Source organism: Pristiophorus japonicus, chromosome 7 (genome assembly GCF_044704955.1).
Source record: "Pristiophorus japonicus isolate sPriJap1 chromosome 7, sPriJap1.hap1, whole genome shotgun sequence".
Lineage (NCBI taxonomy): Eukaryota > Metazoa > Chordata > Chondrichthyes > Pristiophoridae > Pristiophorus > Pristiophorus japonicus.
Genome location: NC_091983.1, coordinates 48977702 through 49003000, shown reverse-complemented (window position 1 = coordinate 49003000; position 25299 = coordinate 48977702). Strand labels below are relative to the sequence as shown.

The 25299-nt window shown below is 43.8% G+C and overlaps 1 protein-coding gene across 1 annotated transcript in view; it reads right to left on the bottom strand.

The window, feature by feature from the left end:
* Window positions 1-2533: 2533 nt before the first annotated feature.
* The window catches only part of sntg2 (syntrophin, gamma 2), a 403287-nt gene continuing 380521 nt past the window's right edge, over window positions 2534-25299 (bottom strand). Inside the window, exons 15-17 of the mRNA XM_070884354.1 lie at window positions 13437-13529; window positions 12769-12879; window positions 2534-2665 (exon numbers count right to left, since the gene is read on the bottom strand). Of these exons, the coding sequence (XP_070740455.1) occupies window positions 2534-2665; window positions 12769-12879; window positions 13437-13529 (336 nt within the window). The remainder of the gene's footprint in view (window positions 2666-12768; window positions 12880-13436; window positions 13530-25299) is intronic.

Here is a 25299-nt window from a genome sequence, read left to right as displayed (position 1 = left end):
CTCCTGGTGAAGGAACTCCTGCCTCACAGTTGTTACCGCCCCAAACGGAACGCGACGCAATTCGGGGCCTCAATTTCTTATGTTCTTAATAACGACAGCAGTGGGTTTCAAAACAGTTTTCTAGTGAACAGAGTATGGAACAGCAATTGGGAAAAAAAATCTACATGGAACATACCAAACCTGGACATTTACTTTCCCCAAAAAATCTGGGCACTGCTTCATCACAGAATTGGAAGAAAGAAGAATAATAACAAGTGTACTTCCAGTGTGAGTTAACTTAACAAAAAACCTAATGCTATAATTTAAACTGTTCCAGAACAACACAACATCTGGAGATCAGGACAGGCACCATGTTGGCAAGTACCATATCCAAATGATTTTTAATAGATTACAAGTCCCCTTTAACCACAATATACTGATATTGATTATTTATAGGAATGATTATTTTCACTAATGTGATTCTATTTTGAATAAAATATAGCCGAACAATTCTTGCATCCTTAATGTAATCTACTTCAGTAAATGTTACCAATAGGAAATGGCGCAGGATTCTGGAAGCTGGGAGGGATGGGAATAGGCCAGATTTTGGGCTCGAACTCGGATCTGCCAGGCTTCTACCCTAAGTACAAATCAGCCAATTCACTAGGTTTGCAAAACAGTAACATAATAAGCTGGGAATAATTCATTTCATGCCATTTGGAGGGTCTCAGCCTTAATAGTCTTTTTCAACAGGTTTGCTGAGTCCAGACTCTAGTAGATTGCCTTCTGTCCAAGGGAATTGCTTCTTATACTACATACAGTAAAAGTGGAAGGTCACAAATGTCAGGACTTTGATATATATGCACAGTACTCATGTTTCCAAAAGTTTAAATCCTGACAGAGTTCTCTCAATCTTTTACAGTATCCTGAGCATTTTTATAATTTTAGGATTTGGACGAGGATTTATTTTTTATTTTTGTAATATAGAAGAAATTATCTGGATCTTCCAATTTTGAATGTAATGGTTGAAGTGCTTCTACTTAATTCATATCTGTGCTATTTTAATAAACTTTTGACCCTGTACAAAATGAGGAAGATAAATCCCATCGTGTTCTGCTGAATTTGCCGTTGCCCCGATTTTTCTCAGTGAGACCTGGTGGCCACAGCTTCCTTAGCTGCAGCGTGACACATGAAAGAAACATTTATGACAGAACGTCACGAAAAGTTTTTTCATGCAAATAGTATTGCACACTTGCAGTGGTCTTCTGGATAGGGTAAGTAAGAGGAAAATCCTGTTCAAGTGACAGTTAAAAAATATGTTGGGGGAAATGTATATTTTTTTCTATTCTTGGTAGATGAGCTAAATGGGCTGAATGGCATCCCTTGTCAGCATTAATCTTGGAATCAATCAGTGGAGTATGTCATTGCTCAGTGCAACAAATCTTCTAATCCAACTAGATTTTGATTATCATTGCAGTACCTTAGCCAAGATCCAATTGATCCTGGGATGTCTTTTACCAATTTTTATGCCTTTAGCAGCATCCACATATATATTACCACCCTGTTGACCAGAATGTCAAATTCATGCATGATGTAGTGTTTAGTTATTCATTGTCTCTATGGGATTTTCAGCAGATGACTCTCACAAGGCCTTTTGAACATAAATTATGGCATGAACATAACTAAAGCTAACATTTTTGCTTCGTGATTCACCATCGCATCTGGTAGAAAATTGAGTACTGACTCACAATAAACTAGAATCTCTGCAATTGTTTATATCATTATTTTTTTTCTGTACAAAAAATTTGGCTGTTGCTCAAATGAAAAGCCATCCGCTTATTGTTTTTAGTAAGTAATTCCAGTTGTAACCTAATTGCAATGTGTCTAATCCAGTAAGCTTAAATTCATCATGTCTCAAAATCAATGAGAATGAACACATGAACATGCCTATGAGGGAAAAGAATAACATCGAAAATACAGCTGTTAATGAAAAGAAAGAAACAGATTCCAAGAAGCAAAAGCACACACTTTGCATTCAAATATTTTGTTGGTGTGAATAATGAATTGTACAATGATATGTTGGAGTTCAGATTTCCATTATTGCAAACTGGTACTGGGAGACTGCAGACTTCACTGAGAAAAAAAAACACAAGAAAAAACAGTGCTGCACGCACCAAGGACAGTGTTCACTTCCTGGTATTTGCTTTGCGGATATCTTTCAAATGATGTTTTAACCCTTAACCATTTTCTATTTAAAAACACAACAGGGGTAACTTTAACTTCGGGCGATGGTGTAAAATGGTTGATATCAATTCACCTGCCTGTTAAACATCTCTCCCAATTTTCATTTCAGAAATAAATATTGGGAAAGATGTATGATGTACAGTTGATTCAATATCGCCCATTTTACACTATCGCCCAGAGTCACAATCACTCCCGACTTGTTTGGGTTCCATTACCCACTGTGTGCTTTGTGCCCCACAGCAGCATAGACATGAAGTGGTTATTTTATGTTAAAGAATACAATACATTTTCTGTGGCTGCAATCTGATTCTCAGCTGCTGTACATGTACTTCCGTGCAACACTCTGGCTGTCTACGAACACTGGATCCACTGCAGCCACTTTAGCCGCTATGAACGAATGTATGCAATGCAAAACTGCTGTCAGATCAGGGAATTCCAGCTCCTGCAACAGAACACAAACTGCTTTATTAGGTAATAGGCACAGCTTATAATAAAACTGACATTCCCCATCCACGTAGCATAGTAGTAGCTGTTCACTGGTAGGTATATAAATTCATACCAGTATAGAAGGTACTAGATTTTTCTGTCATCATCAATATAATTTGGATCATTTCTACTCCATTAGTAGAATCATCAATAATTTGGTTATTTCACAAATGAATGAACTATAGTGCTTTATCAATCCTGAAGATGTGCCAAAGCACTTCACAACCAATTAATATTTTAAATAATGATCAGTGTTGTTATGTAGGCAAATGCAGCCACCAATTTGCACAGCAAGGTCCTATTGGCAGCCAATGAGATGAATGACCATTAAATCTGTTTTTGTTGCTTGAGAGAGACCTGATGGCTAGAACACTAACAATTCTCCCTACTCTTCATTGAATAGTACCATGGGATATTTAATATCAACCTGAACTGACAGACAGGGCCTCAGCTTAACGTTTAAAAGATGGCACCTCCAATAATACAGCGCCCCCCTCAGTGCTGTACTGAAGTGTCAGTCTATATTATGAGCTCAAGTCCTGGAGTAGGATTTGAATCTTCAACCTTCTGACTCAGAGGCATGAGTGCTACCAGCTGAACCAGAGTGACACTCAAGAATTAAGTAACCTAGTTTGGAGGATTGTACGATAACTACAATAATATCAAAACTATGACTTAAATTAAACTGAAATCGCAATTAGTTCTAACTGTTCTTTAATACTGATAATTAAACAACAATAAAAGGAACATGATTAATACATGGTAAAGGCAGAAAAATGGCATGTTTCCCTCTTGTCATATGTAGAGGAAGGTATCTAACTGCACATTTACTGCGTACATTTATATAAAATAGAAAATATAATAGGTTTTCCAACAGATTTCTCTTTATTCTATAGTATCCTATGGATATATAGCATGTCACTCCAATTAAGAGAAGCAAGTAGCTAGCAGATTCTATGTGGTAGCCATCAACCTGTACCTATGGCAGACATAGACACTCCCCCTCCCCCGGAAGCCTTGGGAATCCTGAAACAATGTAAAGTGCAGGGGTGGGGGCGGGGGAGGAATCCCAGTGTCACAGTTCTCCATTTCCTTTTCCTCTTTTTTGTGCCTAAGAAGTGCAACCCAGGCACGATTGAGAATAATTTTAAAATTATGTGGATTGATGAGCAAAGATGTTTTCCTTATCTCATCTGATCTGGTGATCTTACAACATGATCAATAACTGGTGAAGTAAATAAATCGGATACTTTTCATGTGAACCATTGGGTATATGCAAATCAAACTATTCCTTCATTAATATGTCCAATTTTCAAGATAGTGCTATTCCCTTACATTCCGATCATGTTCTCTATTCCCATGTAGTTGTCCATTAGCTGTGATAAAAATGATACTGAATACACAACACCAATCAGGGCTGATATTATTATGTTGAGGATGAACATGCATTAATTCATCTCCCAGCAAACACTAATGCTGTACAGCCTGAATGACTTTGAACATAGGCAGAAATAGAACAGTAATTATCACATTAAACTGCTTTGAACCTACAGTGAGGTCTGCTGTTTCTTAGAAGTTTAAACATGACCTTGGTTGCAATATTTCTTTCAAATACATCCTTACTATTGTAGAATGTGTTGAGACAACTGCAATACATTATTCATTGGTTAGAGAAAAAGCTAAACAGCACAAATTGATTTTTCACTGTTTATAGCGAAAGTGATTCAAGCCCTGCTGACAATTAAAGAAACATGCATGAAGCATTCTTGACATTATTTTGGAGCTCATTTGTTACAGAAATGCATTTCTTATTTAGACAATATATAAAACTTTTTGTGTTTCATGCACAAGGACCCCCAGGTCCCTCTGTACTGCAGCACTGTGCAATTTTTCTCCATTTAAATAATAATTTGCTTTTTTATTTTTCTGCCAAAGTGGATAACCTCACACTTTCCCACATTATACTCCATCTGCCAAATTTTTGCCCACTCACTTAGCCTGTCCATGTCCCTTTGCAGATTTTTTGTCTTGTAACACCCTAGATATTTCTGTTAATTATCACGCTTCTTGGAATGAATACATTTGCAGGTCATTATAAATGAATTTCCAACTTGCCAAACAGAAGCAGGTTGTTTTTTTCCTGATCTTCTTTATCGTTTTCTCTTTTGTTTTCCCATCAGTCTTCTCCCCTCCATTATTCTCCTAAAGATGTTGACTAATGTTTACAGTTCCATGGGTACTAGCATTTTCCTGAGAAGTCATTAATTGTGTGTGAACCTTTCCAGTCTCAACAGGCTATTTACCCAGAGAGGAAAGCATCACAGCTAAGCATGACTCTGTCCTCACCCAACGTCCACATATATACACTTCCAATAGAACATAAGAACATAAGAAATAGGAGCAGGAGTAGGTCATTCGGCCCCTTGAGCTTGCTCCGCCATTCAATAAGATCATGGCTGATCTGATCATGGGCTCAGCTCCACTTCCCTGCCCGCTCCCCATAACCCTTTACTCCCTTATAGCTCAAAAGTCTGTCTACCTTAAATATGACCCAGTCTCCACAGCTCTCTGGGGCAGAGAATTTTACAGATTTATAGCCCTCTCAGAGAAGAAATTCCTCCTCATCTCAGTTTTAAATGGGCGACCCCTTATTCTAAAACTATGCTCCCTAGTTCTAGATTCCCCCTTGAGCGGAAACATCTGCTTTTATACTCTATCCCCCTTGCAATAAAGGCCAACATTCCATTTGCCTTCCTGATTACTTGCTGCACCTGCATACTAACCTTTTGTGTTTCATGCACAAGGACCCCCCAGGTACCTCTGTACTGCAGCACTTTGCAATTTTTCTCCATTTAAATAATAATTTGCTTTTTTATTTTTTCTGCCAAAGTGGATAACCTCATACTTTCCCACATTATACTCCATCTGCGAATTTTTTGCCCACTCACTTAGCCTGTCTATATCTCTTTGCATATTTTTTGTGTCCTCCTCACAACTTGCTTTCCCACCCATCATTGCATCATCAGCAAACTTGGCTACGTTACACTCAGTCCCTTCATCCAATCCTTAATATAGATTGTAAAGAGGCTCCAGCACCGATCCCTGTGACCCCCCCCACGAGTTACATAGGGGCATTGTATCGTGATCAGAAGTGGGGATTTCGGAGTAATTTCCCTTTTGTAACCTGGGGCACTGAGGCCAGTGTAGCACTTCTAATGTTGTCCCGGCGAACTTGTCACAGCCTAGGAATTAAAACTGGGATCTTGATGGACCGTATGACTCAGCTTCTCAATAGTCACCAAGTCAAAAGGGGAACACAAGGATAGGTTTTTAAGTTTAAACACAGAAAATCTGAAAATTTGCTCCTCCTGCAGCATCAGTCACGTCATTTTTTAAAAACTGCACCAAAATGTCTCGGTTATCCATTGAACAACGGGGAATTTTCTATTGCTGTCATTACTTTAAAGTTTGGACATCATCAGTCTTCTTCATTTAGTTAACTGCATGGTATATTTGAGGTGAAAACATTGGTTTGTCTCGGTAAATTTTGTAAATGATATAATCATGTAAAATGCTATCTTGTTTGACATTGTATCTGTGACATTTATTTTCTTTTGTTAATTGTGTATATGCATGAAGTATAGTAAAGTGCGTCTGGAAAACGACACTTCAAAAGAATTACGGAGGTGCAGGCTCTGACACCCCAGAGATTGGATCTTGGTGTTTGAAACAAGTCAACGATTCTTCCAAATTCTGGGAACTCATCACATGTAAGGTTTTGTTATGACTTCCTGCATGTGGGATATAATACATTATAATGTGACATAATGTACTAAAGCAGAACGTTTTACAAAAGGATTAAAGTTACCAAATTCACAATGCCAGATACCAGAAATTTGTATTTCAAGTATAGGCTAATATTCAACTTGCAAATGTCTTGATGAAAAATAATTAATTGATTACAAACTGTGTCAGTGCTTGCACATATATGTACACTCCAGTTTTAATATTTTATGATTTTCTTGGCCTTCAGATAACTGCTTAATTACAAGTAAATATGGGCCAGATCTCGCTAGAGTGGGGCATCACATAGCATGCCTTGTTAGTTAAGAGTTTTTCCTCCACCCTTCAGCTCAAACATTTTTTGCACCATAACTTGCTGGCAAACTGATAATGGTGTGTCGAGGATAATGGGGCATCTGAGAACTTAGTTACTGATGGGATCAGCAGTTTATCTCCTTAACCAATGAGATTTAAGAATTGAGAAGAAACAGGAATGACAGAGAAGGAGGGTGAATTAAAGTCGAATCAGGTACAGAAAGAAAAATGAGAGAGAGAGAGAGATAATAAAGGAAAAGTAAGATTTTTTTTTGTTTAATTTGAAATTAAAAAAACAACAATTGATTACGTGCAGGAATTACATTGAAAACTTAGGGGAGAATTACTTGGGGGGGGGGATCAGCGACGTGATTGGTGGTGGGTCAGGCGGGAAAGTGTTTTTTTTTGACAGCGAGTCGGGACCCCGCTTTTGAACCCACTGTCATGCGCCTTTACCAAATGTCGGGTCTGCTCAGCACTGACAGACCTGACACGCAGTGGCCAGGGAGGCAATTCAGGTCATTATGACCTTGTTAACAGAGGATTCCAAGGTTAAAAGTTTCCCCAAAGGTTACCAAGTCATTTTAAAAGTTTAAGAGTTTAAAAGTATTTCCGAATTATTAAAAATAAGTTACACAGGTTGATTGAAGGTTTAATAAATAGATAAAATTGATAAAGTTGATTTAAAAAAAAGTCTAAAATGTAAATCAAGTTGTTTAAAAGTTAAGTAATAAAAAGAAAAAAGTTCTCCAAGTTGATTAAAAATTTAAGAGTTTTCCTGAATTGCTTAAGAAGTTTAAAAGTTGATTAAAAGTTTTAAAAATTGAGTCCCTTCGGCTGGTTCAGCACCGGCCCTGGAGTCCCTACGGCTGGTTCAGCACCGGCCCTGGAGTCCCTTCGGCTGGTTCAGCACCGGCCCTGGAGTCCCTTCGGCTGGTTCAGCACCGGCCCTGGAGTCCCTTCGGCTGGTTCAGCACCGGCCCTGGAGTCCCTTCGGCTGGTTCAGCACCGGCCCTGGAGTCCCTTCGGCTGGTTCAGCACCGGCCCTGGAGTCCCTTCGGCTGGTTCAGCACCGGCCCTGGAGTCCCTTCGGCTGGTTCAGCACCGGCCCTGGAGTCCCTTCGGCTGGTTCAGCACCGGCCCTGGAGTCCCTTCGGCTGGTTCAGCACCGGCCCTGGAGTCCCTTCGGCCAGTTGAACGCCGGCCCTGGAGTCCCTTCGGCCAGTTGAACGCCGGCCCTGGAGTCCCTTCGGCCAGTTGAACGCCGGCCCTGGAGTCCCTTCAGCCAGTTGAACGCCGGCCCTGGAGTCCCTTCGGCCAGTTGAATGCCGGCCCTGGAGTCCCTTCAGCCAGTTGAACGCCGGCCCTGGAGTCCCTTCGGCCAGTTGAACGCCGGCCTCAGAGTCCCTTTAGCCGGCTCGATGCCGGCCCCGGGCAGAATGTTTCACAGTCGCCGCAGGAGTTCCAGCCAGGCGGCCCAAGTCGTGAGACTGCAGTATAGGGGCTGGAATCACCACCACACCTGCTCTCTCTCCTGCTCCCAGGCTGGGTCTGTCCTCCGCTCCCGGGCTGGGTCTGTCCTCCGCTCCCGGGCAGGGTCTGTCCTCCGCTCCCGGGCAGGGTCTGTCCTCCGCTCCCGGGCAGGGTCTGTCCTCCGCTCCCGGGCAGGGACTGTCCTCCGCTCCCGGGCAGGGACTGTCCTCCGCTCCCGGGCAGGGTCTGTCCTCCGCTCCCGGGCAGGGTCTGTCCTCCGCTCCCGAGCAGGGTCTGTCCTCCGCTCCCGGGCAGGGTCTGTCCTCCGCTCCGGGGCAGGGTCTTCCTCCGCTCCCGGGCAGGGTCTGTCCTCCGCTCCCGGGCAGGGTCTGTCCTCCGCTCCGGGGCAGGGTCTTCCTCCGCTCCCGGGCAGGGTCTGTCCTCCGCTCCCGGGCAGGGTCTGTTCTCCGCTCCCGGGCAGGGTCTGTCCTCCGCTCCCGGGCAGGGTCTGTCCTCCGCTCCCGGGCATGGTCTGTCCTCCACCCCTGAACGGGTTCTGTCCTCCACACCCGGGCAGGGTCTGTCCTCCACTCCTGGGCAGGGTCTGTCCTCCACTCCTGGGCAGGGTCTGTCCTCCACTCCCGGGCAGGGTCTGTCCACCGCTCTCAAACCCACAACCTTCTGACTCAGATAAAAGCAGGCCAGTGCGGGGTCCCTTTGCCCCGGGATAGAAGCAGGCTAGTGCGGGGTCCCTTTGGCCCAGGATAGAAGCGGGCCGGTGCGGGGTCCTTTCGGCCTGGGATAGAGGTGGGCCGGTGCGGGGTCCCTTTGGCCCAGGATAGAAGCGGGCCAGTGTAGGGGTCCTTTTGGCCCGGGATAGAAGCGGGCCGGTGCGACGTCCTTTCGGCCCGGGATAGAAGCGGGCCGGTGCGACGTCCTTTCGGCCCGGGATAGAAGCGGGCCGGTGCTAAGTCCTTTCGGATAGTACTCTGATCCCATTCTGGGCCAACAAAAAACCCGGGACCTAAAGAACAGGTGGTGGATGGAGAAAGCACAGGAGAGACAACAACTGGCCGACAGCCACGATATGCGAGGATTCTTCATTGCAGTCAAGGCCACCTACGGTCTAAACTCCCAAGGCTGCACCTCACTGCTGGCCAAGAACGGGGAAACACTCATCAAGGACACCGAGGCTGTCAGGAGCCGCTGGAAGGAGCACATTTAAGATCTCCTCAATTGAGACTCTGCCTTTGACTCAAGTGTTCCCAACTCCATCCCGCAGCATGTGACCCGCCACCACCTCAGTGAAACGAGGTTGGCAAAGCCATAAAACAGCTCAAGAATAACAAGTCTATGGGTGTTGATGGAATCCCTGCTGAGGCGCTAAAGTATGGCGGAGAGGCGCTGTTGGCGCGGATACATGACCTCATCTCTCTCATTTGGAGGGAGGAGAGCACGCCGGGAGATCTCAGAGATGCAATGATCGTGACCATCTTTAATAAAGGGGACAAGTCCGACTGCGACAACTACAAGGGAATCTCCCTGCTATCAGCCACTGGGAAGGCTGTCGCTAGAGTTCTTGTCAACCGTCTTCTCCCTGTGGCCGAGGAGCTCCTACCGGAATCACAATGCGGATTTCGTCCCCTAAGGGGCACAACGGACATGACCTTTGCAGCGCAACAGCTGCAGGAAAATGCAGGGAGCAGTGCCTGCCCTTATACATGGTCTTTTTCGATCTTACAAAGGCCTTTGACACTGTCAATCATGAGGGCTTATGGAGCATCCTCCTCCGTTTTGGATGCCCCCAAAAGTTTGTCAACATCCTTCGCCTGCTCCACGACAACATGCAGGCCGTGATCCTTACCAACGGATCCATTACAGACCCAATCCACGTACGGACTGGGGTCAAACAGGGCTGTGTCATCACTCCAACCCTCTTCTCAATCTTCCTCGCCGCCATGCTCCACCTCACAATCAACAAGCTCCCCGCTGGAATAGAACTAAACTACAAAACCAGTGGGAATCTGTTTAACCTACGCCGCCTCCAGGCCAGGTCCAAGATCACCCCAACCTCTGTCGTTGAGCTTCAGTACGCGGACGATGCCTGCATCTGCGCACATTCTGAGGCTGAACTCCAGGATATAATCGATGTATTCACTGAGGCATATGAAAGCATGGGCCTTATGCTTAACATCTGTAAGACAACGGTCCTCCACCAGCCTGTCCTCGCCACACAGCACTGCCCCCCAGTCATCAAGATCCACGGCGTGGCCCTAGACAACGTGGACCACTTCCCATATCTCAGGAGCCTCTTATCAACAAAGACAGACATTGATGCAGCGATTCAACATCGCCTCCAGTGCGCCAGTGCAGCCTTTGGCCGCCTGAGGAAAAGAGTGTTTGAATACCAGGACCTCATATCTACCACCAAGCTCATGGTCTACAGGGCTGTAGTAATACCCGCCCTCCTGTATGGATCAGAGGCATGGACAATGTACAGAAGACACCTCAAGTCGCTGGAGATATATCACCAACGATGTCTCCGCAAGATCCTGCAAATCCCCTGGGAGGACAGGCGCACCAACATCAGTGTCCTCACCCAGGCTAATCCCCAGCATTGAAGCATTGACCACACTCGATCAACTTCGCTGGGCGGGCCACATAGTTCGCATGCCAGACATGAGACTCCCTAAGCAATTGCTCTATGTGAATCTTCTTCATGGCAAATGAGCCAAAGATGGGCAGCAGAAACGTTACAAGGACACCCTCAAAGCCTTCCTGGGAGACCCTGGCCGAAGACCGCCCTAGGTGGAGAAAATGCATCCTGGAGGGCGTTGAGCTCTTCGAATTTCAACGCTGCGAGCGTGAAGAGGTCAGGCGCAGGCTGCGGAAGGAGCGTGCAGCAAATCAGTCCCACCTCCCCCTTTCCCCGACGAATGTCGTCCCATCTGTGACAGCGTCTGTGGCTCTCCCCATTGGACTGTTCAGCCACCAAAGGACTCACTTTAGGAGTGGAAGCAAGTCTTCCTCGATTCCGAGGGACTGCCTATGATAATGATGTACAGAGGATTAGCAACTATTTTGAGCTCACGGAATTTACTAGGTCGCCCACGGAGTCCACACTGCTTAGAGATCACGTCTGGTAAACAGGGCGGGAGTTGAGTGGCCATGGAATCATTTCATTACTTGACATCTGGAAATGCACTATAAAAGCTCCCATCTCACAGCTGTTCACTTTCCAAGGTCTGAAGCTGCTGCCTACTGCATTTGGAAGACAGATTGAGCTTTATGAATGGTTGCAAGTGTTTGGAGCAAACTCTCTATCTAGTGACACCTTATTGGAACAACCTCTCTCACCATTGACAGAATGTTTCTGTCATCTCAAGTTCACCTGCCATCTATTCCATCAGAATGGGTATAGTTTATACTCTCTCACCTTGGTCCTCAGAATTCCACCACGATCAGCCCCAACACCAGCATCACCGGAGACATCAGCACTACCAGACACACCAGCAGCACCAACAACAGCCTGCTCTGCAATTAACTGATTCTACACAGAACATAGGGCATCAGCATCTGAGCATCCGGCCTGCTGTCCCCCCCCAGAAAAGTCTCCCCTTTATCACTATATGGAATTGATTCTTAATTGACTTGCATTGGAGACAGTTCAGAGAAGGTTCACTCGGTTGATTCCTGAGATGAGGGGGTTGACTTATCTTGGCTATGAGGAAAGGTTGAGCAGGTTGGGCCTGTACTCATTGGAGTTTAGAAGAATGAGAGGTGATCTTATTGAGATATATAAGATAATGAGGAGGCTTAACAAAGGAGATGCAGAGAGGATATTTCCACTCATGGGGGAATCTAGAACTAGGGGGCATAGTTTTAGAATAAGGGGTCGCCCATTTAAAACTGAGATGAGAAGGAATTTCTTCTCAGAGGGTTGTAAATCTGTAGAATTCTCTGCCCCAGAGAGCTGTGGAGGCTGGATCATTGAATATATTTAAGGCAGAGATAGACAGATTTTTGAGTGATAAGGGAGTAAAGGGTTATGGGGAGTGAGCAGGGAAGTGGAGCTGAGTCCATGATCAGATCAACCATGATCTTATTACATGGCGGAGCAGGCTCGAAGGGCCAAATGGCCTACTCCTGCTCCTATTTCTTATGTTCTTATGATGAAGCATTCTTGCTATGATTGTGTTAAAATAGTAAGTAAAGATGTTAATCTATCAGATAAACTTTAAAATAAACTTCTGAGATTGCTATTTTGAAGCAAAATATAAATTCAAAGGTGAAAAGAAGGATGATTCATTTGATGCTACTCGACTGATATAAGTTACAGGTTGGAATTTTTATATTTTATATTTCCTACATATTGTGGGCTTCATGTGGCATTTAGTATTCACATTTCATACAACTTCTAAACAGGACATTTCCCCTGCAATGAAGGTATTTGAATTAAAGTGATTGTACGCCCCATGATGAAGATACCTTCATGTCAATCTGTCTGGTATCTGGATTCTGAAAAAGCAGTTTCACACATGTTTTTCCATCATCAGAGGATCCTTTGAGCTGTGAGAACTTGAATCTCCAGATAGCATTCTGTAAAGTAACAAAGAGCCTCATAATTCATCTGCTGACAGGTGGAATGAGCAATTCAATATTATACACAATGTATTGATTTTAAATTGAATTTTGTGTGATGCCCAAAGTGTGTGTAGGGATGAGCACATCAAAAAACATATTATTCGTTCAATACAAAACTGCTTTGTATGTTACTTACAGTTGAAAAAATGTCCCCAAAAATTCTTACAATTATATCTGCTTTACATTTTTTTGCTAATGAGCACATCTGATCAGCCTGATAAACATCAATATTTAAGTTCTTTAAAATACTCCTGCAATAATTTGAAGCCACTATTATAAAGTTAAAAATTGAGTTCAAGTTATATTTTGGACTCTATCGGGTAAGCGATTGGGTTGGAGTCGTGCTGAATGGGAGTGTGGGCTGTAGATTGTCCAATAACAGAATTAAGTTGATTTTGTGATCCATCTAACAGAGCTTCACACCAGAAGCTTCACTGCACAACAATTTACGCCTATAATTCTTTTGCTTTAACTTCCACAATACTCACATATGGCATTTGCAATTTCCTCACCTTTGTGTTATTATCAACACAGGTAAATCCAGCAGCGAAGTCTATTGTGAAGGAAAGTGCTTGGCCTTGCCAAGTGCACCCATATGTCTTAGACTAGTAAAAGAAAAGACAGATTTGTTATTATATGAACATCTATTTCAAGGTATCCTAAAAATAAACAAATACTTTGTATGTTGCTATGTCATCAAGCAACAAAATGGATATATCTTCACCATGAAATCATCTCTGCGATTGCCAGGGAAGAAATTACCAAATCGTTCAACTCCCTTTCCCCAGCTATTGGATATTTCCCACTAAACTGCCTGCTATGGGTTAAGAATTGTGTTTGGAAATATTTTCTGAAGCAATTACTTTTATTATTGTGGGTCCAGGCACTCACTCAAAAACTGCTGTGCTGACAGGGGAATTTGTAGCAGGACACTGAACCGTGCCAATTATGCAAGGGAGAATATACCATTCCTCTGCTCAGCGACAGTGTTGACATTATTTAAAATAAAAGATAGCCCAATATAATGAATACTCTGAAATGGACCAATTTGGGTAATCAGAGAATGAATTTGAACGAGACAATTCTTGTTACCCAGGGTTTAGAAGTCAGCCTTTCCCCATCTGAATTAGTGGTGGTACGCCATTGCCCCTGTTCTTTCACTTGTAGTTTTGTTCAGGGTGTTTAGCTTATCTTCATCACCTTTACATCACTCTTCCACATTTGGCTACGTAACTACAGTGACCATATTTCAAAGGAATTCATTACATGTGAAATGCTTTGTGACATTTCTGATGATAAGGTGCTTATATATAAATGCAATTTATTTCTAGGTGGTAAAATTAGCAATCAGCTAAGTGTGTATTTGAAGGCAGAGAAAAGCAAAACACCAGAATCAGCACATTTAAAACTTTAGATCCACCCTTGTCCTGTGTATGTGTACACTTTACTCTTGGATTGAAATGTAAATATTATTTGCTGAAGTGTACCCACAGGAAAATATAGGTTGAAATTGCACTGTGCAGTATTAGTATTGAACCCATTCACATATTTGTATGAAGTTCATTTGTCTGGTATTTTAATGATGGTGGCATGGGATGAATTCAATTCTTTATTGTGATAGCACTGAAAGGAATTTCATACAACTGTGTTAATATGCCCTTTACTAATATAGCACTGCGCAACCTCAATAGTTTTGTTATTGCCAACTAATTAACATAAAAGTCAGCATTGTTCAATGAGTTATGGCACAGGACATAGCAAAGGATACGGTCTGTATCAAATGACAAACCAGCTTCACATTTATAAAGTGAAGTCAGTCCAAGAATATAATAAAGAATTGGCAATAAAGGGCTGGTCCTCCCCACTGTCCCCATCACCTGGGCACTAAACAAGAGCTGTGCACCCAAAGTACACTGCTCCTGTCTAGCCACATGCTCCTGCAAGTTCCTCACTTGAGCCTCTCACCTATATATTGTGGGGTCAGCCCATTTAAATAGCCAGAGTTGTGCAGGCTGTGTATATATACATCCCATAATGCCTCAGAAATGCTGAGGGTCATTGGGAGGGGGGGGGAGATGGAGAGGGACATGGACTAGATAGAAGAGGGGAGGGAATAGAAAAGGCCTGGATGGAGGAATGGAGGACAGGGGCAGGCAACTTGGATGAGAAGGATGGCAAACTTCAGGGTGCCAGACCCCCATGTCCTCATAATGGAACAGGGGGACAGTTTGTTTTGGGGCAGAGGCCAACAACCATCCCAAGAATGTGATATGCATTTTGTCTCGCGTGGTGACTGTGGAAGTGAATATCACCTCCTTGACCCCAGGACTCTTTTGCAATGCAACAAAAAGTTTAACATCCTCACCAGGACAGCCAAGGGAAGCTGTCTACCCCCTTTGACTCTTCCATGCTATCTCTTTATATGTGTGGCGTCCTTCATTCATTCATTCATTACCATCACGGTGTCACAGGAGTCAAGATCTGAAAGTAGGAAGCAGAGGGTCCACCCAAAACAGCCTTTGAGTTACCGAGCCTGTGGACTCAGATATGTGGGGACCTGCTCTATAAAGAATGCTGGATGAGCATCATACTCACATGGAGACTCTGAGGCAATGTTCCCTGGAATATTATTTGGCGCTGCTGTATTTTAGAACAAATGTAATTCTGGCATATCTGGCTTACGCCCAAATTCCAGGTCCCCTACACCAGAACTACAGCACTTGTACAGCACTGAACTGCATAATTTAAGAGTTCACTTATGTGAAGCCCCTTTTGTGAAGTGTATTTTATTGCTGCTTCAATATTGGTTTTGAAATTAAAAACATATTTGGTATGGGACAGAATCAATTGATACATAGAGGCAAAAGAAAAATTAGTGACAGGAACAAGATATGTTGTTATCCATAACATAAGATGTATGTTAAGGACACTTTTTCAAGTAAGCTGAGAAATACCATTTGAAGTTATTCAACTAAAGCAAAAATAATCAGCCACTATCTTAAGGCGTGGAAGGGAGAAATACACTCTCCAGTGAAGAATAGAAGATCCCCATCTAAGCAGCATTAGAGAACAGCCCAGCTAACAGATGCCTCACATTTACACGAGATGAGAGAATCCACCTTTCAGTTTACAAAGATTGGAGGGAGATCGCATTCCACTCTGAGTTCTGATGTAAGTTCATCGACCTGAAACGTTAACTCTGTTTCTCTCTCCACTCTCCCTGACCAACTAAATGTTTCCAGCAGCTTCTGTTTTTATTTCTTGAGTATTCTGTTGTGTATAACAATGAAGCATTTTTGTTTTAACTGTATGAACTACAAAACCAATCTTGTTACAAATCCTAATCTATGAAAATATATATCCTGCGGACCTTCTTAAGCAGCCCTGTTGAAATTTAGTTATTGAGGGAAACTTTCATATCACTGTTAACTCAGGGGCTTCATACCGCTTGCCTATTTCTTCCCTTTATTTGGTGAAGATATTGACTCTTGGTGAGGTATCCTTCCAAGATAATTGGCATCCCTCTGGTTCCACCCCTAAATGCCCATTCGTTGCACAGCCTGTTAACATTCTGAATATAAACAAGCTTTTTAGACATGTAGGGCATTATATTATGCGAAGTTCAATAATACTTATGCTGAACATGGCACCAGTTTAATTTTGGTTAAAACTTGTCAATATAAACCAGCGTGAGAAAAAAACTATGCAAAGATGAAAGCGTTATTCAACCAGTCAATGCTCAGTTCTGACTGAAATTGATTAGAACGCGCAGATTGCAATTAAATTAAAAAGAGCTTGAACATATAGCTTTGAGAAACAAACTATAACTACATATTAATAGATACCTCTGTCTAGTAATGGTAGCTGGAATTCCACCACAGCTCGTAGATTAATTAAATCATTTAATCCCCGACTATAAACCTCAGTAAGGCAAAAAGAGCAATTAGTGGGAACTGAGAACAGACGACAAAACAAAAACCTCACAGATTAATATATTTTAGTACTTTGCACTAAAATATGCACATAATTACTAGGAGAATTTATACAAATACTCTTAGCTAAGAAACTAGAATAACGAATGGTTTGACAACTAGTATCGGAGCTTTCAAAGCTAAAGTAATCTCTCAGTGAAGTAAATAAGGACACGTACTTACTACACCATCTTACTACACTTCTCAAACTGTAAATGACAACAGCTGATATGTAAATATTTTTTACTATAGTTCATTAAATTTTGAATTTAGCAATTTAAGCTGAGCAAAAACAACAGGAAGCAATTAACCAAAAATCGTACTTTAGAGGAAATGATCAAACTGCTGGAACACATTTGCTCCTTCCTGGTTCAATTAGCCACTAAACTAAATATATTTAATCTGCTCAACACTAAATTATTGAGATTGGGGAAAATTCTCACAGTGAATCAATAATTTTAGAGGAGTGATTGAAATGCACTTTGAGAAAGTGGAATTCTTTGTTTGATTAGAACTGTGCTTTTCAACAACATTACACTTACAAACATGTGAAAACAAAGGACAGGAAAAGACCAACTAGTCTACTGAGTCTGTGCTATACTGCCATGATACAACATCTGCACACCATGAAACCCATATCACATGATCCCCCCTCCCACCACCTCCCCCAACTCATCAGCCATGCAAGATCCTGGGAGAGGCAAAAAACATGATAACAAAATCTTTGGCCAATTTAGGAAAAAGCATTGTGAAATTCCATTCAGACATTGGCAATGTACTTTCCCATCGGCAAACCTGCCATTTCAACCATCGTTGTCTTTGTTTCCTGTTCACCTGGCTGTGGGATGTTGTCACCACTGCTGCCTTTGTGGAACATTTACTACAATGTGGGGCTCTCCCACCACCTACAGTACAAAGAGCTCTATTTAAACCACAGGTCCCATACAGCATTCCTCAAAGAGCTGAGTGTAATACTGTTTGGAGTGAAACCACACTGAGGTTTGGCCTTTGTTAAAAGAGTGGACAAAATAATTTCATGGCAATATGTTCATGCATTTATATTCTCATATTGCATAGTGTGATTTCATCTGAATTAAATGTTTACTTTAAAGGATTATTTCACCCTATGGTACAATCTTTTATATCTTTAAATGTTGCTCTAAGATTTCAATGCTAATAAATTTTATGATGTTAAAAGTCTCAGATGAAAGTCGATAGATCAACATTAATACCTGAATTGATAATTATAGATTTGAGAGGTATCACTCAGCATACAGAAACCCTCAGCTTTGTAACAACATTCACCATAAAATAATCAGTTTTTGTCTTTTTGATCTTTAGGTTTTTAAATTTTCTCGAGGCACTATTTTTTCCTGCAAACTAATCAATGTGTTTGCTTTAACTTCCTGTCTAATATATTAAATTATTGTGTTAATATAGTGCACAGAGGGATTTAAACCCCTTGAGATCTAATTATATCCGTTCAGGGGAAATATACCCTGTCACAGGCTGCAAAGTTAGAAGTACACAATTCTTTACTAATTGACTCATCAGTTATGTCAAATTTAAATATAAATAAATACTGTCCTTGCTAACCTACCAAAGAAACCAGGTACAGCTGAATTAAAATTCACTGCAGACACAGGGAGAATGATTATACCCACCTACTGGTCTTAGGTGGGTGCTGGGGAGAGGGTGGGGGGTAAGAGATGGTCTTCTCAGCACCCGGTCTTTGCAAATCTGGCAAGCTAACATTGGGGTTACTGCCGGGTACCGCTGTTCTTTCACTGTTATTACTCATCGCAAATTCTGGGCCAATTAATCATAAAACTTAATTGTTCTATTATGTGATGGAAAATGTGTTTTAAAAGGGTTCAGCATTTCAAATACTCTGTTGAATCAAATCATATTTTCATGAATTGATCCCAAATGTTGGATTATTAATTTAGTAAAGCTCTTAGAAAGAAGTGGGATGAAGAACAACATGTACTGCAAGCTCAGTATTACAGCCATTTTGTTATATACAGGGCAACAAAAACATACTATAGCCTAAAGGTTTAAAACAAATCTTTTACACAAGAGGCTTTAGTAACTTACTGGATCCAAGAATTATTGTTTGTTGATTATAGGATATCGTACTGTTATGAATGAAGGATTTGAAGAATTCAAATATTATGTGCAACTCATATTTTCTCGCGAAGGATCTTAGCCATTAGTTGGCTACTGAGCAATCTATTCTGCTTCTACAATTCATGTTGTCCATTATATAGTTAAAAAAAAACACATCGCTCTTTGGGATTCCTCTGCCCTGCAAAGCTGATGTAGCCATGTGTAGAATCTCAGATAATTAGAACAGACAAGTCTTTATTTATGTTTGAGTTGTGTGAAGCACAAAAAAAGTAATTCAATGATGAAGAAACGGGGGTGGGGGGTGGGGTGGGGGGATAACCCCTGAAAATGACCATAGGGACCGCGATGCCTGATTAACCTGTGCCCGTTAATTGCAATGCAGGCAACATGACAACTTTGTATGGCTTGCTGATTATCATGCCAGTGCTATCTGTGCTGTTCATTGGCTGCATACATCAGCAGAGGGCCCAATATCACGAGTGCCTAGCGCTATTAAAAGCCAGTCTGCACCTCTTAAAGGGGAGGTGCATTGTGGCTGGTGGTGGTGCTGAGATAGCTCTGAATATTGTGCTGTGGTAGAATCAACAATGGCTGACCATGGGAGAGAGCTGCACCAAGGTCTTTGGACACTGCACTGGAGGTCTTGGTGGAAGAGATGGAAAGAAGGAGAGATGTCCTTTATCCTCGGGGGGGGGAGGGGGTGACAGGGGCCCTCCAGACACATGCTCAGAAGGCAGTGGAAAGAGATAGCAGCAGATGTCAATGCCAGGAGTGTAGCCCCATGAACCTAGATGCAATGCAGGAAGAGGTTCAATGATCACACACGAGTTGCCAAGGTCAATGAGTTCATCTTCAAATGGCATATCTTATAACCTGCACCGCTAGGCTCAGTCATTGCTCAATTCATGACATTCCCATCTACCAACAATCTCTATCAATCAGTACTCAAACCTAACATTCATATGCTTTACCTCATCCTCACACACTGTTGGAAGCCTTGCACCCACAACTCATAGCTCGCATACACTGGCAGCTATTCAATCATGATAGCCACATCAACTAAACATATTAGAAACATAGAAACATAGAAAATAGGTGCAGGAGTAGACCATTCGGCCCTTCTAGCCTGCACCACCATTCAATGAGTTCATGGCTGAACATGCAACTTCAGTACCCCATTCCTGCTTTCTCGCCATACCCCTTGATCCCCCTAGGAGTAAGGACTTCATCTAACTCCTTTTTGAATATATTTAGTGAATTGGCCTCAACAACTTTCTGTGGTAGAGAATTCCACAGGTTCACCACTCTCTGGGTGAAGAAGTTTCTCCTCATCTCGGTCCTAAATGGCTTACCCCTTATCCTTAGACTGTGTCCCCTGGTTCTGGACTTCCCCAACATTGGGAACATTCTTCCTGCATCTAACCTGTCTAACCCCGTCAGAATTTTAAACGTTTCTATGAGGTCCCCTCTCATTCTTCTGAACTCCAGTGAATACAAGCCCAGTTGATCCAGTCTTTCTTGATAGGACATGTAGTGAAACACAACCCTTTTTCCTGCAGGAGAAGATGACACAGGTGGCAGTAGCAACTAACCAGAAGCAGAGAGGCACAACTGCATGTTTTAAACCCCATGGAGGAGACAGTGCCGGCCATTATGGAAAGGGGCATTGATGAGGCCGTGACCACTGGCGGTGTTGAAACGGTTGATGATGAGGGTATCTGTTATATATGTATACTTGTATTTACTCTGTACAGCCACCAGAGGGCTCATCCCCTGGAGTCCCAAGGGATCCCATAATCCCTTGGGAGCACAGGTATTTAAGGAGGCTTCACAGGTTGGAGAGGCACTCTGGAGACCTGCAATAAAAGACTAAGGTCACAATTTACTTTGAGCTCACAGTGTTCAGTCTGACTCTTTCTCCATACACAGCAACTGGCGACGAGATACAGATAGCGAACCCAAAGATGCAGAGAACAGTGGGCATCCTGGAGAAATTCTCGGAGGGAGATGATTGGGAAACTTTTGTGGAACGACTCAACCAATACTTCGTGGCCAACGAGCTAGATGGGGAAGAGAGCACTGCCAAACGAAGGGCGATCCTCCTCATTGTCTGTGGGGCACCAACGTATGGCCTCATGAAGAATCTGTTCACTACAACGATACCCACGGAGAAATCGTACAACGATTTGTGCACACTGGTCCGAGAGCATTTGAACCTGAAGGAAAGCGTTCTGATGGTGAGGTACTGGTTCTACACCTACAAAAGGTCTGAAGGCCAGGAAGTGGTGAGTTATGTCGCCGAGCTAAGATGCCTTGCAGGACATTGGGAACTTGAAGGACATTTGGAGCACATGCTCAGAGACTTTTTCGCTCTTGGCATTGGCCACGAAACCATACTGAGAAAACTTTTGACTGTAGAGACCCCAACCTTGAGTAAGGCCATAGTGATAGCCCAGGCGTTCATTGCCACCATGACAATACAAATCAAATCTCTCAGCACACAAGTGCTGCTACAAGTACTGTGAACAAAGTGAAGTTTTTGAATCGTAACGTACAGGGCAGGTCACACATACCTGCAGCTACATGTCCACAGATGTCTCAGAGTCCATCATCAAGGGTGATGAATGCAAGGCCATTAACACCTTGTTGGCGCTGCAAGGGCTGTGGAACAATGGGAAACCTCCAACGAGTGTGCAGGCGAGCTGCAAAGCCTGTTAAACTTGCAAACCACCATGCTGCAGAGGAGGACAGATCCATGGAGGATCACGACGAACCAGAGCCTCAGATCGAGGAGGCAGAGGAACATGGGGTGCACACATTCACCATGAATTGTCCTCTGATAATGCTGAATGTTGAACTAAATGGACTCCCAGTATCAATGGAGCTGGACACGGGCGCGAGCCAGTGCATCATGGGCAAAAAGACTTTCAAAAGGTTGTGGTGCAACAAGGCCTCAAGGCCAGTCTTAACTCCAGTTCGCATGAAACTAAGAACTTACAACTGATTCCTGTAATCAGCAGTGCTACCGTAAAGGTCTCCTACGATGGAGCGGTGCACAAGCTACCATTCTGGGTGGTACCAGGCGATAGTCCCACGCTGCTCGGCAGGAGCTGGCTGGGAAAGATACACTGGAACTGGAACGACGTCCGAGCATTATCGCCCGCTGACAATACTTCGTGTGCCCAGGTCTTAAAAAATTTCCTTCGCTGTTCGAACCAGGCATCGGGAAATTCCAAAGAGCAAAAGTGCAGATCCACCTGATTTTGGGGACGTGGCCCATCCATCGCAAGGCGAGAGCAGTACCGTACATGATGAGAGAAAGGGTAGAGATTGAGCTAGACCAGCTGCAAAGAGAGGGCATCATTTCACCGATCGAGTTCAACGAGTCAGCCAGTTCTATCGTCCCAATCCTCAAGGGAGACAGCACCATCAGAATCTGTGGCGATTACAAAGTAACTATCAATCATTTCTCCCTGCAGGACCCATACCCACTACCAAAGACCGACGACCTCTTTGCAACGCTGGCGGGAGGAGCGACGTTCACGAAGCTGGATCTGACTTCAGCCTACATGACGTAGGAACTGGAGGAATCATCAAAGACCCTCACCTGCATTAACACGCACAAAGGTCTTTTTGTTTATAACAGATGCCCGTTTGGAATCCGATCGGCGGCGACGATATTCCAGAGAAACATGGAAAGTTTACTGAAGTCGGCCCCACACACTGTGGTCTTCCAGGATGACATCTTGGTCACAGGTTGGAACACAGTCGAGCATCTGCAGAACCTGGAGGAGGTTCTTAGTCGACTCAGCCGCGTGGGGCTCAGGTTAAAACGCACGAACCTGGCACCTGAAGTGGAGTTCCTGGGAAGGAGGATTGCAGTGGACGGGCACCAGGCCCACCAATGTGAAGATGGAGGCAATCGAGAATGCACTGAGGCCACAGAACGTGACGGAGCTGCGGTCGTTTCTGGGTTCCTGAACTACTTTGGTAACTTCTTACTGGGTCTCAGCACACTGTTAGAACCACTACATGTCTTACTACGAAAAGGGGATGAATGGGTTTGAGGCAAAAGCCAAGAAAATGCCTTTGTAAAAGCGAGAAAATTGTTATGCGCAAACAAATTGCTTGTGTTGTACGATCCATGTAAGCGTTTGGTACTAGAATGTGATGTATCATCACATGGCATCGGGTGTGTATTGCAACAAACTAATGATTTTGGGAAACTATAACCGGTTGCTTATGCATCCAGGAGTCTGTCTAAGGCTGAGAGAGCCGACAGCATGATTGAGAAAGAAGCATTAGCGTGTGTCTATGGGGTAAAGAAAATGCATCAATATCTGTTGGGCTAAAATTCGAATTAGAAACTGACTATTAGCCACTTATATCCCTGTTGTCCGAGAGTAAAGGGATAAATACCAACACATCAGCCCGCATCCAGAGATGGGCGCTCACGTTGTCCGCATACAACTACGCCATCCTCTACAGGCCAGGCACAGAAAACTGCGCCAATGCTCTCAGTAGGCTGCCATTGCCCACCACGGGGGTGGAAATGGCACAGCCCGCAGATCTAGCCATGGTTATGGAAGCATTTGAGAGTGAGCAATCACCCGTCACTGCCCGGCAGATCAAAACCTGGACAAGCCAGGGCCCCTTATTATCTCTAGTCAAAGGCTGTGTGCTTCACGGGAGCTGGTCCAGTGTCCCAGTGGAAATGCAGGAAGAGATAAAGCCGTTCCAGTGGCGCAAAGATGAAATGCCTATACAGGCAGACTGCCTTCTGTGGGGCAATCGAGTAGTGGTCCCCAAGAAGGGCAGAGACAGCTTCATCAATGGCCTCCACAGTACCCACCCAGGCATCGTAATGATGAAAGCAATAGCCAGATCCCACGTGTGGTGGCCCGGTATCGATGCGGATTTAGAGTCCTGCGTTCACAGATGTAATACATGCTCGCAGTTAAGCAATGTACCCAGGGAGGTGCCACTAAGTTTATGGTCTTGGCCCTCCAAACCATGGTCTAGGGTACACGTCGAGTATGCAGGCCCGTTCTTGGGTAAAATGTTCCTTGTGGTTGTAGACGCGTACTCCAAGTGGATTGAATGTGAGATAATGTCGGCTAGCATGTCCGCTGACACTGTTGAAAGCCTGTGGGCCATGTTTGTGACGCACGGCCTACCCGATGTCCTGGTGACAACGGGCCAGGTTTTACCAGTGCTGAGTTGAAAGAATTCATGACCCGTAATGGGATCAAACATGTCACATCTGCCGCGTTTAAACCAGCGTCCAATAGTCAGGCAGAGAGAGCAGTGCAAACCATCAAGCAAGGCTTGAAGAGGGTAACTGAAGGTTCACTGCAGACTCGCCTATCCCGAGTCCTGCTTAGCTACTGCACGAGACCCCACTCACTCACTGGGATCCCACCTGTTGAACTGCTCATGAAAAGAGCACTTAAGACAAGGCTCTCGCTAGTTCACCCTGACCTACATGAACAGGTAGAGAGCAAAGTGCATACCATGATAGCGCAAATGTGTCACGCGAGATTGGAATCAATGATCCTGTATTTGTATTAAATTACGGACAAGGTCCCAAGTGGCTTCCCGGCACTGTCGTGGCCAAGGCGGGGAGTAGGGTGTTTCGGGTCAAACTTTCAAATGGACCCATTCACCAGAAACACTTGGACCAAATCAAACTCAGATTCACGGACTATCCTGAGCAACCCACCTTGGACCCTCCCTTTTTTGATCCCCCAACATACACACCAGTGGCAACCGGCACCACGGTTGACCACGAAGCAGAACCCATCATCCACAGCAGCCCAGCAGGGCCCAACACTCCAGGCAGCCCAACAAGGCCAGCTGCACAGCAGCCCAGCGAGGGCCCAACAAATGATTCAACAACACCAGCTTTCACACCGAGACGATCAACCAGGCCAAGAAGGGCACCAGATCGACTCATATTGTAAATAGTTACACTATTGACTTTGGGGAGAGTATTGTTATATACGTATACTTGTATTTACTCTGTACAGCCACCAGAGGGCTCATCCCCTGAAGTCCCAAGGGATCCCATAATTCCTTGGGAGCACAGGTATTTAAGAAGGCCTCACAGGTTGGAGAGGCATTCTGGAGACCTGCAATAAAAGACTAAGGTCACACTTTACTTTGAGTTCACAGTGTTCAGTCTGACTCTTTCTCCATACACAACAGTATCCTCATAGCTAATCCTCCTTCCCTCATCCCACTTCTCCCTCATCCCTCAATCTCTTCTGAAAAG